This window comes from Oxyura jamaicensis, chromosome 5, assembly GCF_011077185.1.
Source record: "Oxyura jamaicensis isolate SHBP4307 breed ruddy duck chromosome 5, BPBGC_Ojam_1.0, whole genome shotgun sequence".
NCBI classification, from domain to species: domain Eukaryota; kingdom Metazoa; phylum Chordata; class Aves; order Anseriformes; family Anatidae; genus Oxyura; species Oxyura jamaicensis.
In genome coordinates, this window is record NC_048897.1 from 8,635,139 (window position 1) to 8,652,663 (window position 17,525).

At 40.9% G+C, this 17,525-nt stretch overlaps 1 protein-coding gene across 1 annotated transcript; it reads left to right on the forward strand.

Annotated features, from left to right (window-relative positions):
* The first annotated feature begins 4,971 nt into the window (after window positions 1-4,971).
* LOC118167756 (acyl-CoA (8-3)-desaturase-like) lies at window positions 4,972-17,021 on the forward strand. The gene is made up of 12 exons (XM_035327540.1): window positions 4,972-5,071; window positions 7,743-7,891; window positions 8,364-8,561; window positions 9,480-9,581; window positions 9,772-9,900; window positions 11,702-11,759; window positions 12,171-12,247; window positions 13,195-13,292; window positions 13,787-13,883; window positions 15,042-15,121; window positions 15,315-15,440; window positions 16,266-17,021. The coding sequence occupies exons 1-12, from the start codon at window positions 4,972-4,974 to the stop codon at window positions 16,315-16,317; spliced, it is 1,266 nt and encodes a 421-aa protein (XP_035183431.1). The 3' UTR covers window positions 16,318-17,021.
* The last annotated feature ends 504 nt before the right edge of the window (window positions 17,022-17,525 follow it).

A 17,525-nucleotide genomic window follows, 5' to 3' on the forward strand; every position in this document is an offset into this window, starting at 1 on the left:
GGGTAAATAATATTCCGAATGTTTTCATGTGTGCTAATAGCTGCTTATTTGAGGTCTCAGTAGGCAAGTATCTATGTTTTGAGAAACACAGACAACACCTCGAGCTAACAGAGCTAAGTTCAGTCTTGTGTGTGCTTACTCTCAGCAAATGGGCATAGAAGGTAAAGCAGATAAATCTGAGTTCTCTAGGATGTTTTGCTGATCTGAAATCTGATCCTGCTACCAGGCCAGTGTATCTCCTTGCTGTATATACATGGAGGTCCAGACAATTATGAAAGGAAAAAATAGCAGTTGCACTCTCTTCATGTGCTTGGTGACTGTGTATGCCACACTGGTTTGGAATCTTAATGTGAGACAGTCCCTACCCCATCAAGAGAGGATGAAGCTTTCAGTTATGAATGCCTATAAAAACAAGACAAAAAAAAAAAAAAAGGGTTTTGTAGTATACTTAAAACAAACAAACAAAAAACACCTTTTACAAATTGTTCAGTGTGTCAACAGTGGTTACTGGGGGAGTAGAGTGGGGCGGTGTAAGGAAATAAAGTTCTCTTTACATACTGCAGAGGGCTCTCCAGTCACGCGTGTCCTGTTGATAGCTTGGAAAATGAAGTTGCTTAGCTCATGTAAGTAACACAAATATGTGAATTGATGATCCTGTACTTTTAGGAGGCAGTGCTTAAAGACTGACCAGCACTGATGGGACATCACCTTCAAAAGCAGTTTCCCAGGGGACCTTGCTGACTAGTTCCCTGAGCAGCCTGAAGTCTGCTCTTCCCTTATCCAGGGCTGAAGTTTTGGTGGCAGTTTTCCTTCTGTCACCAAAAATTTTAAACTCAGCCACTTCATAATCACTGTGACCAAGACAGCCATCAGTTACCACATTCCCTACATGACCCTCTCTGTTCTCTGGCAACAGATCTAGGAGGGCACCTTCTTGGCTCCCTTAGCACCTGCACCAAGAAGTTATCATTGAGATGCTTTAGGACCTGCTCCTGGACCTGCTCAGGTCAGCCGTGTGGTAATCCCAGCTGCTGTCTGGCAAGTTAACGTCCTCCATAAGGACAAGGGGAATTGATCTCGAGGTATCTCTTAGTTCCTCAAAGAATAATTCATAGCTGTCGTCATCTGGTCCAGGTGGTCTACAATAGACTTCCACAATGACATCCCCTTTATTTGTTCGTCCCTTAATCCTTACCCAGAGGCTCTCAACTTTGCCATTGCCAACTTCAAGTTCCACACAGTTCCACACCACCTCTCCTTCGCGTACAGCACCGCCCCCCACCACCTTGCCTGATCTGCCTGTCCCTCCTGAGGAGCCTTTAACTACTGCAACACACTGGCCACAGGACTCATCCCACCAGGCTTTGCTTGTGCCAATGATGTCGTAACTGTGGGACTGGGCCAAGACTTCTAGCTCATCCATTTTATTCCTCATACTGTGTGTATTTGAGTAGAAGCACTTCAAATGTGCCTCACTGCACACAGCACCTTGTGGAGCAGAACAAAGGACCTCATTAGCACACCATCCCTCTGATTCTAGTGTGCCATTGCTTACTTTATCTCTGGCAGGCCTGGTTTTATCCCTTTCCCCCTTCGACTCTAGTTTAAAGCCCTATTTATCAGCCCTGCTAACCCCTGGGCAAAAATCCTTTTCCCCCTCTGGTGCCAGCAGCCCCGGTGTCACATATGCCTTCCCATGATCAACAAACCCAAAGTTCTGCGGGTTGCACCCGTCTTGAAGCCGTGTGTTAGTTAATAAGACGAGCCTGCTTGTCAACATTGATCCCTCCTATTCGAAGGACAGAGGCAAACACAATCTGTGCCCCTCAACTTTAACTAGTTGGTCTAAAGCCCTAATGTGTCTTTTGATCACTCTTGGACTTCTCCTTGCTACTTTGTCATTACCAGCCTTAAAAAAACAATAGTGGGTAGTAGTCAGTGGGCGGTACCAGGCAACTGACTTTCCTGGCAATGTCTCTTACCCAAGCCCCACGGAGGAAGCAGACTTCCCTGTGGGTTGAGTCCAGATGGCATATCGAGCCCTCTGTCGCTTTCAGAAGGGAAGTCCCCCATGACGATAACCCTTCTTTCTTTCTTGACAGAAGATGTAGTGATGCGAGGGGTAGATTGCCTTGCCTTAGGCACCCCTTCCAACTGGGATGGCCTTTTGTCTACATCGTTGTTTTGACTGTCATGTTCTAGAGCCTCATACCTGTTGTATAAGGGTAGATGGGAAGGTGAGGTGGGCAGGGAGAGGGCTCGCCTACCACCCCGAGCAGGAACCTGCCTCCATTCCCCCCCTTGGCTTGGTCCCCTCCTACTGCCTGGTGGGATGGGGGAACTGTGTCCTGTGTAGCAGGAGATTGTGGCAAGCTCGCGAGTCTGTCTCAGGGAGGGTAGAGTATGCTTCCACCAGTCAATTTCCCTTTCTGACTCCCTGATGCTCCTTAGCCTACTCATCTACTGAAGCTCCACCATCAGGCTGAGCAATTCTTCAACGTGGGCAGACCTCCCACAGGCATACTCCCTGCTGCTGCTGTCAGACACTGACAGGAGACACAGGGACACCCTGCAGCTCAAGACTTGGGTGGCCACATGTTTCCCCGAGACCTCTGTCTAGGTAGCCACATCGGTGACTGTGGCTGGAGAGGCTGCAAGAGATGTGGATGCCATGGTTTTCTGCCTGGGATACCATGGCTGGCACCTACTGCTTGTACCTTCCTCAAAAGCACCCAAGGGTGGTAATTTCAGAATAATAATAATAATAACAAGATTAAGTGATTCCTGAATCTGAAGCAGGGCAATATTTCATATATTGTCGACTTAATTTTTCCTGGGTCAGCTGCAAAAATGACGTGACTCCATTGGAAAGCACAGCCTTATTTTCCAATCACCATCAGAAAGCAGGGCCTTTTCTACTTATCACAGCTGATAATTCTTACCTCTTTAGTATATGCTGTGGAACAGCAGAGATATTTCAGGTTTGGTTCCACAATACTTCAAGTGTCATTTTCCACAGGACTTACAGTGTCATTAAACAGAGTTTTAGAAAATAAATGAAACTGAATTACAGTTGGATGAGATATGTTAGCAGACATACTTAGTGGTAACATTTGGCTCACCACACAAGCTCCCTTGCAGCCATATATTTTGGCTACGGCATTATGAAGCTCCACAGTAAATTTTTTAAATGTAGGATTTCTTGACATTAATGACAAATTCAAGCATTACAGGGTGCTGATAGTGCTTCACTTTTCTGAGAAGGTCAGGGAATATTTCCTGCAGAAGAGCAGCCAACAATCTTCCTCAGATTTCTCTTCTGGCTAACTCCATGTTCAATCAGCACTATGGAAAGAAGTTGAGTTTACTTTATCCAGTTCCTAATGCTCTATGAAGGAGGTCATTAATGTATATATATTTCTGTTATATTGCCATCTCATTTAACTGAATAACAGACTTGTACATTATCTTCCTAAAAGGTTTCTGCTTATGCATATTTGTCTTCCATGATGTAGCCTACAGGTCTTATGAGTAATCAGACCTTCCAATGGCAACTAAGAAAGGGCAAGAAGAAACAACTTTTATGTAAGGGTGTGTCAGAGTCTGGTGCGAACATGAAAGAGGAGGGAGCTATGGAGGGGTGGGGAGTCACCAGCCCTAGAAGCACAGGGAGTGGTTACCAGTGGGACTGTATAACGGGTAGGCTGACATGGTTCACCTGTCTGGACGCAGTGTGGCATAGCTTAGACTAGTTAATCTCAGTGCTGAATGCACAGCTGGCTGCGCAGATGGCTCCACAGACTGGCTCCACTGAAAAGGAGGCAAAACCCATTTCAGCCTTTCCACAGCACCTCACTTGGGAAGAGATCAAAATCCACAACGGCCGTGGCCAAAGTCAGCAGCAGTGGCTGGTGATTGACAGGAATGTTTACGATGTCAGCACGTTTTCCAAACAGCACCCTGGAGGCAGCCGAGTTATTAGCCACTATGCTGGGCAAGATGCGACGGTAAGATGTAGGGTGACAGTGGAGGAAGGTGGTGCCATTGCTGTGGTAGGATGGCATGGTGGGACTGCAGCAGAGAACACCTGGGCTGGTTGGCATGGTGCTTGGTCAGATAACGTAGTGGATATGTCTGTGCTGTCTGTAAAAATACCATTCTGGTTATCCTCAAGGTCAGAGTTACCAGCTATGCAAATTGTAAAGCTCTTTGGGTGCATAACCTGCCGATGTAAACAGCGCGTAGCTGTGCACGTTGCCTTGCCACCAGGCATGATCAGGCAGGCTGTCTTCCAGGTGCCTGAAAAGTGTTCCTGTTGCAGCAGCGTGAAAAGGTGGGAGGTGGTACGCTCATTGTGGATTCTGAGCAACGTTGATATGAGATAAGCAAACAAAATTCGAAGAGAGAGGAAGGTGGTGAATAAGGAGGAGGTAATACTCAAGCATAAAGATAAATTAATTTGGGGGGGGGGCAGTAGAGCAAGAAAAGGAGGTCATCAAGGGAAGGACTGTTTTTTTGTACAGGTGGGTGATGGAAAACAAAGTCCTGACAAAATGTCTATTTCAAAGGATGGAGAAAAAGAAGTAAAATACAGGAAAAATGACCAAGAAATCAATGGAATGACATTTGGCTGCATAAGATGGGGAAAAATTATACAAATAATTATCTGAATGTAGATTTTCCAGAATTATTTGCAAAAACCTTTGATTTACAGGATTTCTCTAATTTGTTGGTCACTGACAGAAATAACAAATTTTAATTAGACTATTTGCTAAAAGTTGATACTGAATTTCTGAATTGTCATATGCGCATTAGAAGCACGACCAAGATTAGGACATAAACTTGCATTATGGGAACCCCAATTTATTTTTCATGAAAAGTCATGAAAGACTTTCTAACTTCAAGAAAGTTGATTATTCATAATTTTTCAGTTTGTAAAATAGGATAACATTTCCTAACTCATTGACCAAAATGGATCAGAGCAGTTATTACTCAGAAATCATTCCTTTCACCCTAGCTGAAAATGAAGCAGAAAAATACCTAGTGTTCTCAAATGAAGAAGAACTTCTGGGTCTCATTTGTCTTCTTCTCTAGCTCTCTGGTAGGTTCACAGGCTGGCAGTTTCATCACTGATCTAAAGGGAAGATTGTCCACTGTGCAGCATCTGTATAGGATGATGTGAGGTTGCCAATAGTGCTGCATCAAGAGCTGGCTGAAGAAGGGGCGCCAATCTTGCCCACCAGCCGCTGTCACCTCTCTTACCAGCCTGTAATCTTTGTCATTCTTTTCAAGTAAAACTTGTGTATACCAACTCAATGTAGTCTTTAAAAAGAGTTAAGCATGCTGCCCATGCTAGAAGTCTTTCTTTCCACGAAAACTGTGTTTTTAAAGATTAATGTGCCAATTTCAAATGCACACAACCCTGTCAGCTGATGTTTTGTGCCATGCTGTAATGAGCTTGCTGCAGCAATAGGGACAAACGTTGAGGCTGCCTAACTTAAGAACGTAAGACCAGACAGACGAAGACATTTTGGTGATCCCTGTTGCTGTCTCCTGCAGTTTCCATTACTGGGCTTTTGCAAAAGGATTATAGGAATACGGAATACTTAGAATGCTTTTTTCCCCAGGCTGTGCCCTCCCAGCTTCTACAGCCACCACTGCTAGGGACCTCTAGCTCAATACTGTGTTTAGATTATCATGCTTTATAGACACACATAGGTGTTATCAACAGTGAATTTGTCTGGTATGAATGAGTTCAAAGAATGACCTTTTATCTTGTGGTATTCCCTGCAACAATAATAGTACAATCTGTTTTTTTCCTCATTATGTCTCAATATTACTGTCGTACATTTTAAACCCTATTCCTGATCATATTACGTTATGAAATTGTGAATATATTTCCATCCTTTTCTGAATGCTACTCATGATTTTGAAAACTCTTTAACCTGTTACCTCTTTTCCAAGGTAATTTTCTATTAAGAAAGCTGTCGCCATCTTTGTTTCCTATGTATGGCTATACTACACTCTTTTGAAGACAGAAGGACCAGAACTACTTGCAGTCATCCAGCACTATGGATTTATTCATTTTGATGACATTCTGTCATGTTTTTGATTTTTTTACTCAGCTAATCTTTATTATTATCCTTGTTTTTAAAGTGCTGCTAAATCCCTTGTTCATAGATTTTGAGAAATACACACTTTTACATAAAAGCTGAACTGGAAGATGTCTCAAGAGTTTATCTGGTACATGGCATTGCCTAAAGTTTTTTTATTTTTTATTTTTACCAAGTAATCTTGACCAATACAGTTCATAATCTGTCATAATATGTGGTGAGAATTATCTTCCTCTATATGCATTACTTTGCATATATAGACAATATGCTTTGCAGAGCACTACATTGATGTCAAATGTTGGGGGTCAGGTGCCTTGCAGATGATTTCCTAAAAGTTAACCTCTCATAAGATGTTAATCAGAACCTAAGAGCAAAGAGGATAAACAACATGTTGCATGGAAAAACTTTAATTTCTCTGATAAAGATCTATGATACTGAAATTGTCTATAGGAGCTTATGCATAAAAGGCCTCTGGCGCCTTTTTTAGGCTCCTACATGTAGAGGAACCTTATGTAGAGGAACCTACATAAAGACGTACAAAAAAATACAGTATGAGGAGCACAGAAACATAACAGAAAGATTTCCCCAGACCTATGGGTCTGGACAGGGTTTCTGATTATTCACCTTGACAAAAGGCCACTAGGTGTCTGTAGAAAGCTCATCGGTTCAAAATGTCACCTTTCTCTGACTTCTAAAATGCTCAAAGATGGGCCTTATCTGAACAGAGAGTCAAGAGGAATGACTGCACAAGGGAAATCCTATTCTTGTCCAGAAGTGTGAAGATTTGATTTTGTCCTGACTAACAGACCACCCCCATTTATTATCAGAGCTAAAATAAGCATGAGCATGGGTGGTCAGACACTGAGGGTTTTGCTGTATCTACTCTTTCTGGAAGATAAAGGAGTACAGTCAGTGTCTTCACTTTTCTTCTGGAACATTCACTGAGGAGATGAGTTACAGAAGAGCTGTGGTTTGTTTAGAGTTTCCTGTGATTTATTATTATTATTATTATTATTACATATTTTATATTTAATTTTGAAACTGGTACTCTGAATGGTTCTTGAACAGATCAGTTTGTGTCACTGGTGTAATTCAGTTGCCCAGAATATCAATTATTCTGAAAAGAGGGAACTGTAAGAGATAACCAGTTATTCCTGCTGTGTATGGAACTTCAGCATACGTTTCCTTTGGCTCTAGTGTAATAAAGACAGGATTTCAAAAACATCATTGTATTCTAAGCATGGCAGAGACACGTCATTCACTGATGTGTTTTCCTATTCCTGAGTCCTATCCATAGGGCAGGGCTGCTGGCTGAAGCCTTCTAAGGAAGGACTGTGTTGAAACTAACAGATGAAAGAGCATGTTCCCTCTGCAAATAGTTTTTCATCAAACATGTTCATGCTTATTACCAGCCTCACCCAGATATTTTTATGCCATCTAGTTTCTTGAAACTTCTCCAGCTTCCTTGGACCTAGCTCCTGTTGTTGGCAAGGAACTACAAGAGCAACTAAAGGAACAAAAATCTTAAGGTCTCTGAAAAAAAGGAGTCAGGATCGTGTATTGTATCAATGATCTGGGGAAAAAAAAAAAAAAAAAAAAAAAAAAAGGTTGGCATCTGGCATTTAACAGTATACCTTTCTTATTGCATTTGTTTGTGTATTTATCAGGATGCCTTTGTAGCATTTCACAATGACAAGGCTCTGGTGAGAAAATATTTGAAATCGCTGCTGATCGGGGAGCTGGCACCAGATCAACCCAGCTTTGAGTCTAATAAAAAAGTGAGTGTCCTAGAATCTAGCTGTGGGAATGGATTGCAGTTCAGTAGGGGAGGAGAAACTGGAAAAATAAAAATAAAAATAAAAATAAAAATAAAAAAAGGTAGCAGATATAATTTCTGAAACTGCTTAATTGACACTGTGCTGTAGGCTGGGTGGTGGGGAGGTAGCTGCCCATAGTCACACATGGAAACATGCAGTGCTGTTCCAGAAAAGCTAGATCCACACCTGGGTGTGACAAATGGCCAAAGTCTTCTCAGTTCTTCCTACTCTGATGTCTCACTAACAGAGCCCATCAGCAACTTCTTTTCCAATGTCAAAGCAAAGCTGAGATCTATTGATCTTGTGCTCATTCTTGCACAGAGACCTTTCTGATAGAGATCTCCACTGAGTTCCATGGCTAGTCTGGGATTCCTGTGTCTGCTGCATTATGTTTTTAAAGTAGCTAGTCCATTAATACTCACTTTACCCACAGAAATCACTTTTAGAGGACTTTCGTGAGCTGCGCTGCACTATTGAGAAGATGGGACTTCTTCAGCCAAATTACACCTTTTTCTTCATGATTTTTCTTCATCTCCTGGTACTGGATGCTGCATCCTGGCTCACGATCTGGTACTTTGGGATATCCTTAGTGCCTTTCCTTGTTGGCATGGCATTCTTCACCATTGCTCAGGTAAAACACTGACAGCAGTTCATCAGTACAGATATGTCATTTCTTCCAGATGGAGAGGATTAATGAAATATATTCCAGTCATCACTTTATTGCCTCCTCTTAGATCTAATAAGCTGTCTGAAGACGACAACCATGTTCTACATCACAATTTTCATTGCTTCCAGCAAGTCTAGGTTTGCTGACAAGCTGCTCACTATGGCTGGTGGGGTGCTGGGAGGTTGAGCTGGCAGTTTCACAAGATGAGCTGAGCTGATCTAATCACTCACACTAGAGAGAAGAGGCAGTGTTCATTCCCAGTTCCTCTTCCGGCTCCAGGTTCTGCTTATTGTCTGATGGCTCTGGTGTTTGTTGGGTCCTTTAGGAGCTCACTCCACTTGCTAACCCTGAAGAGTTTTCTGCTGGATTACTAAACTAACTCAATTCATAGAAAAGCATGAAATATGCCAGGGTCAGAGTAGGAAAGGAAAGGAGGAAACAGGACTCTATGCCCTTGGGTGGGAGAAGTTGGAGGGTGAGAGGAAAGCAAGACTTTCTTAGTAGTGCTGAAACCCTACGTTAGTCCATCCATTCATGAAATGAGTGGAGGCTCTGGATTTAGAAAGTCTTACACTTTCTATATGGTTACTTGGAAATTATATATATTTGCAATGTCAGTCATAGACATACACTGTAACAGTCATATTAATTGTAATGACACTTTGCTGCTACAATAAAATCCATACCTGGCATTGAGCAGCTTTGATGGACAGTGGCCAGGAAGAAAGTTCTCAGCACTGAGCAGATAGGACTGCAAGTAGTGTTTCTTCCTCAAAGCAGAAGGGAGATGAACCAACACTGTGGAGTTACAGAGGCTTCCATGCGCAAATTAATACAGCGCTGCTGTGATTCAGTTTCTCTGGTGATCCTTTTGTCTTCTAGATCCAGATGGGCTGGTTCCAACATGATCTGGGACACTGCTCTGTCTTCAGGAAGCCTAAATGGAATCATCTGCTGCAGATCGTTGTGATAAATATTCTGAAGGTATTGCCTCACTGTGGGAATATTCTCTGGGGCTAATCTGGTCGAAGCAATGAATGGGAGTGTCCCTACTTTCAGGCAGCACTACTTGTGAGGAAAGTGCAGTGCAGCGTTCAATAACAGGTGAATAAATAGCGATGGAATTGCTGACATTGTTCGAATTTGAATTCCTGGTCTTTGACATTTCCTGCAGGGGTTACCTGCTAGCTGGTGGAATCATCTGCACAACCAGCACCATGCCAAACCCAACTGCTTCCGCAAAGACCCTGATCTCAATATGCACCCTCTCTTGTTCAGCTTGGGAAAGACGCTCTCAGTGGAGGTGAGTGTGGAGGCACCTGGACGATGCTAAGATAGAGCCTGGAGAAGCAAATAGTCATAAAAACATTATGCCATAAAAGATTTTAAAGACAGAAAGCTATAGACTGAAGTATAAAAACATGGACTGTTGCTTTCTGCCTAAACCTCTGATAATTTCCAAAATGTTTGAAGGTCTGACAGTCTCATGGTCTATCTGTTCTATCTGTTGGTCTATCATTCATGCCAAGGTTCCAGTTTGATTTATCTAACTTAAGCACCCACCTCAGACCTGGTTATCATGATGCTTAGGCGCTAGGTCCTGGGAAGTAAAGTCTTACAATCAGTACCTAAGTTCTCTGTGTTGCTAGAAGAGCACGGTAAGCACCTTGAAACCCTTCCAAAGAGTGATTCAGTCCACTTGATCGGTGTTAGATGTTGTTAGTGATATTGTAGATAGTCAGATGTTCCCTTGTGGTCTTTTTGGTTGTGGGAGCTGCTTTACACCTAAATCTTGCACCACTATAGCAAAATTATTCCTTAATCATATTTTTTTTACTTTCATAAAAATTAAAACCATGAACACAGCTCCCCCTCATTCCTGTGTTTTGAGATATCATTAGGCTAAGTAAGGTCTCTTTATCTTTTCTTTCCTCAGCAATTCTGCTTACACACAGGGCGAAGAAAGGGCCTCTTGGTTAGCTAAAGCATCCTCTTTAAATTCTGTGTCTTTCTCCTTCAGCTAGTAATAAGCAAAGAAATCGCAGTTCTCCAATGCATGTAGAAAATTCCAGCTCCACGGTCTCAGAAAGACTCCTTGGAAGAGAGCTGATATGAAGTATTTATTCATAGAAAAAAAACTGAAACCTGGAAGAATTTAGCCAGTTATCTTCTGAAAAATCTCTCATAGCTGCATATGAGCATGAACATGCAGTATCTAGAATGAAAGTATAGGAAATTAGTTCTCATCTCTTTCTGCTTTTAACAGAAATGAGTCAGGCACGCTGTGGGTGGGTTAAATGGATTTTGGTGGTTTAATTCAGTTCAGTTTGATTGGTTGGTTTCAGTTGGTTGGATCTAGTGTAAATATTTTTGATTTTTTTTCTCAGTAACAGAGGAGCTATGGAAATAGTTTGCTCTACCTCATTATTTTGTCCTTTGGAGAATCAGGAGCACAAAATTTGCAGATGATATCAAGAATCCTTTTGTGTGAATAGTGAAAAAAAAAACACTGAAACAATAAAAGTATTTATGCTATATAGATATTTAATCTCTTTGCTGTTTCATGAAGTTAAAATATTTGACAAAAAGGCAGATGCCTTTATGTCGTATATACTACTTGTATCTTGTAGAAATGATTTTACAGTCATTATAAGGACATAACAGGGATTATGGGATTATAGGGATATAACATCCAAATTCTCATGTATTTTCTGACCACTATCTGCTTTACCACTCAAAAACCTGGGATGTTCATCACCATCACTGAAAACTTCCCCTGCAAAATTCAAATGCCTTCTGAGCATTTTTGTTGTTTTTGAGTATTTTTCTATCCTGTCATGAGTTTTGGAACTCTTCCTAAAAGTTGCTGTGTTCTGACATCTGCATGTATTGATATCTGGATGTAGAGGCTCCGATGAAATCTGTTTCTCTCCACTTCTTTGGGAACTCAGTACCTGCTTTTCAAGTAGAGAGGTAGGATTAGATAGATATAAGAGGTATGTTAAATAAGTTCATGATACAAGAATAAGTAATTTCTCATGAAGTGTCTCAGTTCTCCAACTCGCCCATCACAATGTCTTTGTTGTTGTTGTTGTTTTTTCCAGCTTGGAAAAAAAAAGAAGAAGTTCATGCCTTACAATTATCAGCATAAATATTTCATCTGTGAGTATTTCTGCTTTCTTGGAGTGCTGTAGGAACCCCACCCAATAATCACACCTGCATTTCCTTCCCAAAATGATGGCATTAAAGATACTCCCATTAAAGTCACAGCTACAGGGACAATCTCATTAAGGACACTTCATGTAAAGAGTAACTGCCCCTGGTTATGTGATGTTGGGTACTATAAAAGGGTTAATCAGGTGTGAGGAAGAAAGGGATAGGAAAGAAAACTGGATGGGAAAGAAAAGAAGAGGTGGTGGATGCTGGAATGAGAAGAGGAGCAGAATGTATAGAAACACAAAGGTTAGTGTAAATGGGAGATAGCAATTTTTCTTTCACTGCAAATAAGAATCTTTCTGTAAGACTTATGATGGAGTGTTATAAATGTTTCTCTGCTTTCATTCTTTCCTTCAGTATTGGCCCCACTTGCCCTTGTACCCTTCTTCCAGCTGTCTATATTCTACTTTGCAATCAAGAGGAAAAAGTGGTTGGTAAGCACTGCTTGCACTGACTAGAAATCTTTCAACAAATGTTGCCACTTGTACTGTATTTGATTGGGATGGAGTTAATTTTCTTCATAACAGATCATGTAGTGCTGTGTTTTAGGTTTGTGACAAAAATGCTGATAACACAGTAACATTTTTAGCTCTGGCTAAACCACTTTTGCACAGTATCAGGGCTTTCTCTGTTTCTCACTCTGCCCCTCATCCCCCCACACCCACCAGTGACTAGTGCAAGATACAACCAGGCAGATCACCCAAACTAACCAGAGACATTCCACATCATAAAATGTCATGCTTAGCAATAAAAAGGAGAAGAAGAGACTTAAGGAGATCAGCAATCTTTTGCTTGGGTACAGGCTGGATGTCAGGCTACCTGTAGGAGGTGGTGATTGTTTTTGCATTGCTTGCTTTGTTTTGTATCTTTTTTCTGTCTTACAATTCTTCATTTATTAAGCAATATGTATCTCTACCCACAAGTTCTATTGCTTTTACTCTTCCTTTCCTCTTACCCCATCTTCTGGGAGTGGGGAAGTGAGCAAGGGGCTGTGTGGTGCTTAGCTGCCTCTTAGGGACTGTGGGGTCAGGGGTAGAAAAGGCTGATTTGAGACGTGCTGCAGCAGGAATGCCGCTCTCTCAACAAGTCCAGAGTGACTTTTTGGGATGAGGCTTTCAGCAGCAGAAAAAAAGCTAACATAAAGCTATCAGACCTAGATGGAGTGGGATTACGGGTCTGTTTGCTGGTGTTTAGTTACTGATGATAAAGTGAGTGCTATGGGAATATTTCAGGGATACGCTCAGGAGGCAGAATGATGATGTCACTTCTTGATTGCACAAAGAACGTGTTTTATGCTGCAGTTCAAGTGAAGAGAAGAGGAGGATGTGGAGGGACAGAGGGACTTCCTTAACAAAGGCATTTTTTCTTTCTTTTTATACAGGAACTGTTCTTGATTGTGTTTTTCAACATTCGAGTTTGTCTAATGTACGTTCCTTTAATGGGATTTAACAATTTCATGGTGTATTACTGGATGTCCAGGTAACATACAGTATATTCAAAGTCCCCACAATTAATATCAGTAAACAATAATGAGCATCAATAAAACCTGGTCATAGTATGTATGCTAGTCAGGCTTTAGAAAATTATATTTTTTCACAGAAATAAATAGGCAAGAAAAATACTATAAGCTGGAGATGGAGGGGAGGCTGTTCAGGGCCATCTGCAACTACAGATTTAGTGGTTCCCAAAGAAACTTAGAAGGCAACTCCTCCAATAGTTATGAGGCAAAGGAAGGGAACAGAAAATACTGAATTATGTAAAAGTGCCCTGTTACATAAGACAAGACTTAAAAGAGGCTGGATAGACAAATAGTAGACAATTGATTTTTGGGGCCTCCTCAGTAACTGCCAGTGGAAAGCAAGCTTCCTCCTGCTCCCTGGCCCTTTTTGTGTCAGTTGCCTAACTGTATTTTAATGACAAGTTTGGATGGGATTAGAGATACCGTAACTGTGTTCCTGTGTTTATCTGGTCAGGTATCTAGAGAGTACGTGGTTTATTTGGGTCTCGCAGATGAATCACATTCCAATGAACATTGATTATGATAAGAACAAAGACTGGGTATCTACTCAGGTAAGAATCTTCTTTCTTCTGGAAACTGGATCTGTAGTCCTGAATTATAGGACAAAGATAGCATTGTTCTTCTCATAGCTAACGTTAATGCTTTATTAATGAGGTTTGTCATTGCTGTTTTCTGCATTCAGCTGTGTATTTCTGTAGTAGTCAAAAAGATTTAAACTCTTAGATTTAAGTGTCCTATTTTTCATCGTAAGAAATATTTTTTTTCCTCCCTACTGAATGCTTTTGACACATCTTTCACAACACTTTTCCCTTTGGTAACATCATGAAAAAGTGCAGACAGTGACAGAACTTAATCTTCTTAGGCCAGCTAAAGAGAAGCAAACTGGAATTAGATACCATTATTTTTGAATATACAGGTAGCAGGTCTTCTGCAGATAAATCAGACTAAATTTAGGTCTGATAAAAATGGGTATTTAAATACAACTTATTTATACAAGGCATCTATACTGCTTAAAGCAGTATAATCCTGCAGAATGGGTTTTAAGCATACATTAAGGGGAAAAGACCAAGATTAGTGTTCATCTGATCTGTCCTGAATGTCTACATCTGAATACTTGTAATATTAATTGAAGAAAATGACCATTTCTACAGCATGATTCATCTTGTCCTGAAATAAAGATCTAAAGCAGATCAGATTAATGGCACCACAGACATTTCTATTTTTCTCCATTGACGCCAAAGGGATTCTGAAGAGCTCAGATGCAGATTTCAGACTAAAGATGTGTAAGTTATTGGAGAAGAAGCTCATCTGCCATGTGCACACAGATCTTTGTCCTCATACTTCTCCATTTGATTCCACTTGTTTGAGTTGGAGGAGTCCAGAAGAATGTTTTTCTTCTTCTTCTTAGGCATCTTTTCTTTCTATCCAAATGAAAGAAGTGAGGAGAAGCTCTTAAAAGAATCACATTCAGGCCTATGTGGATGTCAGTGAAGAAACTATTCCTGAGCCAAGAACCAAATTAACTTATATCTTAATGATCCATTTCAATCTATACTTTCTTTAATTCTAAAGGGCAATGAAGGTAATGATCCCTGACACGGAGTTGCCTTTTATGTTAGATAAGGATGGGAAATGGTTGCTGGGGTTCAATTACCCTGATTTTTCAGAACAAGAATATAATGCCTAAATCATGTCTCTTTTCCTCTCAGCTCCATGCAACGTGCAATGTGAACCAATCTCAGTTCAATGACTGGTTCACTGGGCACTTGAACTTTCAAATTGAACACCAGTGAGTATGATTAGTGGGAATAATATGGGGCACTTAAAAGTGATAAAAGTCTTGTAGTCTCATGTGAAACCATATTCATCAGAAGATCCTTTGCTCTCATGTTGGGGGATGGCTGGGAAATACTTTGAACGGTGTGACCAGGGCATAATGCAAGCTAAGCACTACAATAGCTCTATCTTATTCAATTCTGCAGCCTTTTCCCCACAATGCCTCGACATAACTACTGGAAAGCAGCTCCTCTTGTGAAAGCCCTTTGTGAGAAGCATGGCATTGAGTATAAAAGCAAGACTTTACTCAGAGCCTTTGTAGATATTTTGCAGTAAGTATCAATTAACACAACAGTTTTGCTCTGTAATAGCATGCAAGTGAGGGACATGCACATTAGCAACCATTTTAAATTGATATCCATGGCGTGATCAAACCTGTTTATTTCTTCCTTAAAGCACTTTTAATTGCAGTTGATAACATGGAGAGAGACCATGATCTCATTGAGAGGGAATTCCCAGTATCAGGTCCATCATAGTGTTCCAGCCCTCAGCCATGATACAGGCATCCTTATATGTAGAAGTGCTGTTTCTGTTAAGGAAACAACATTCCATATATCTGTCATGTGCTTTTTTATTCTATTTAAAAATGTTTGCTAGCTATTTAGCATAATGCCTGGGATTAAAACTGTCAAGCCTGGGATTAAAACTGTCAAGCCCACTTGGGGAAGCCAAGAGAGATACTCTCTTAATAAGAAGGAATGTTTTGAGCTCCCCTTCCACCACACCTTGCTGCATATGCCACCTGTCAGGAACAGGAGAAATGTCTGGTGTTATCCAGAGCCCAAATTCTGCTTTGTTAGCTCAGGCACAGTATATTGGAGCCTTTCCAGGCGCTGCTGCTGTATCTGACACAGCTTATTCCACTCGTCTGCTGTAATAACTATATTCTTCCCAGTTCTCCTGTTTCTAGAATAACTGTCTCAATGCAGTTTTTAATTTATTTTTTTTTCATGTTTTCCACATTTCAAACCATCTTAATTCCTTAAGCAAATATATTCTTCCCCTCTGAACTGCTACTGTTGGTAACTTGCCTCCCCTGAACCCGAGTAGTGCCTCTCCATAAGTGTTGTTTGTATTTTTAATTTCTCTTCTGGCAGCTCACTGAAGGAGTCTGGGGAACACTGGCTTGAAGCCTATCTGCATGGATAGAAACTGGTGGCTCTCAGAGGGAACCTCTTCACCAGACAGCTGCTGCAAAGAGTCAGTGCAGACAAACAGTGTCTGTGGCTTTTGGCATAGGAATTTGGGAGCTGGGCAAAGCTGCTTTCAGAAAGGAAGGGGTGGGGAATGGATTAAAGATACTTTTTTTTTTTTTTTTCCTTGTTCTGAACCACGATATCTCTATTTTGTGCCGCTCTCAAACTCAGCATTCAGAGCCATGTTAAAGTGGGCCTTTAAATTTGGGGGGATATTGAATCAGCTTGGCCGATTTGCTGTGTAGGTGGGGGATGAAAGCAGCCCAGCTTCTTGCTTACAGGAAAATTTAAATGGAAATCCATAGTGGTTCTGGCTTAGTGGCTCAATGAAAGTGGATAGGACAAATCAAACTGCAGGAAGTCAGAACACATTAGGATGGGGGGGTGATCTTTAAAGGGTATTCTAGAATAGATAAAATAGGTATACAAAGGACAAGATGGTCTGGGGTATGTTGCCAGCACTAGTGATCATATGTGCACTACTTGCTCTAGCTAGTGAAATTAGGTGTTATAAAACATACTGTTCATGGATTACATAGGGAAGTAGATAACTGGATGCTAAATTTTACACCTAAAATAGCTAGTTTAAATACAGTCCAAAAAGTCTGTATAGTATGTATTATTTATACGTATAAACATATGTATTTAATTGAGTGGTGACTGTGCTGTCTGATTAGCTTTCTGATTTGATGCTTTATACATTTTTGCTGATGTTAGACTACTTCTAAAACTCTTAATTTCAGTAGACCAGCTCTGAATGAGACTCAGGAACCTAGGCATTGAGGAGTGGTCCCAGACAACAAGGTTATATGGGGTCCTATATTTGATTTTATTGACTTCTATATGTATTAATTTTTATCTAAATACTTATTTCCAAGTGATTTCAAGGACATAGGGGAATCTGCATACCTAAGCTGTTAGGCAAATTTCCTGTATCCAGAAAAAAATAAATAAATAAATAAATAATCATTCCTATAAATCAAACTCTCATTCCATGCAGGCCTCTCTGGTCCTCACAAACTTTTCCTCTACTTCAGCATCTCCAGGAACCAGCTCCTTTCCTGGAACTAACTCATAGGTTTTGTACCCTGCCTCAAGAAGGACCTAGCCCCTCCCTACTTATGGTCCTGTGCATTTTATGCTAGTGGAAAGTATAATGAC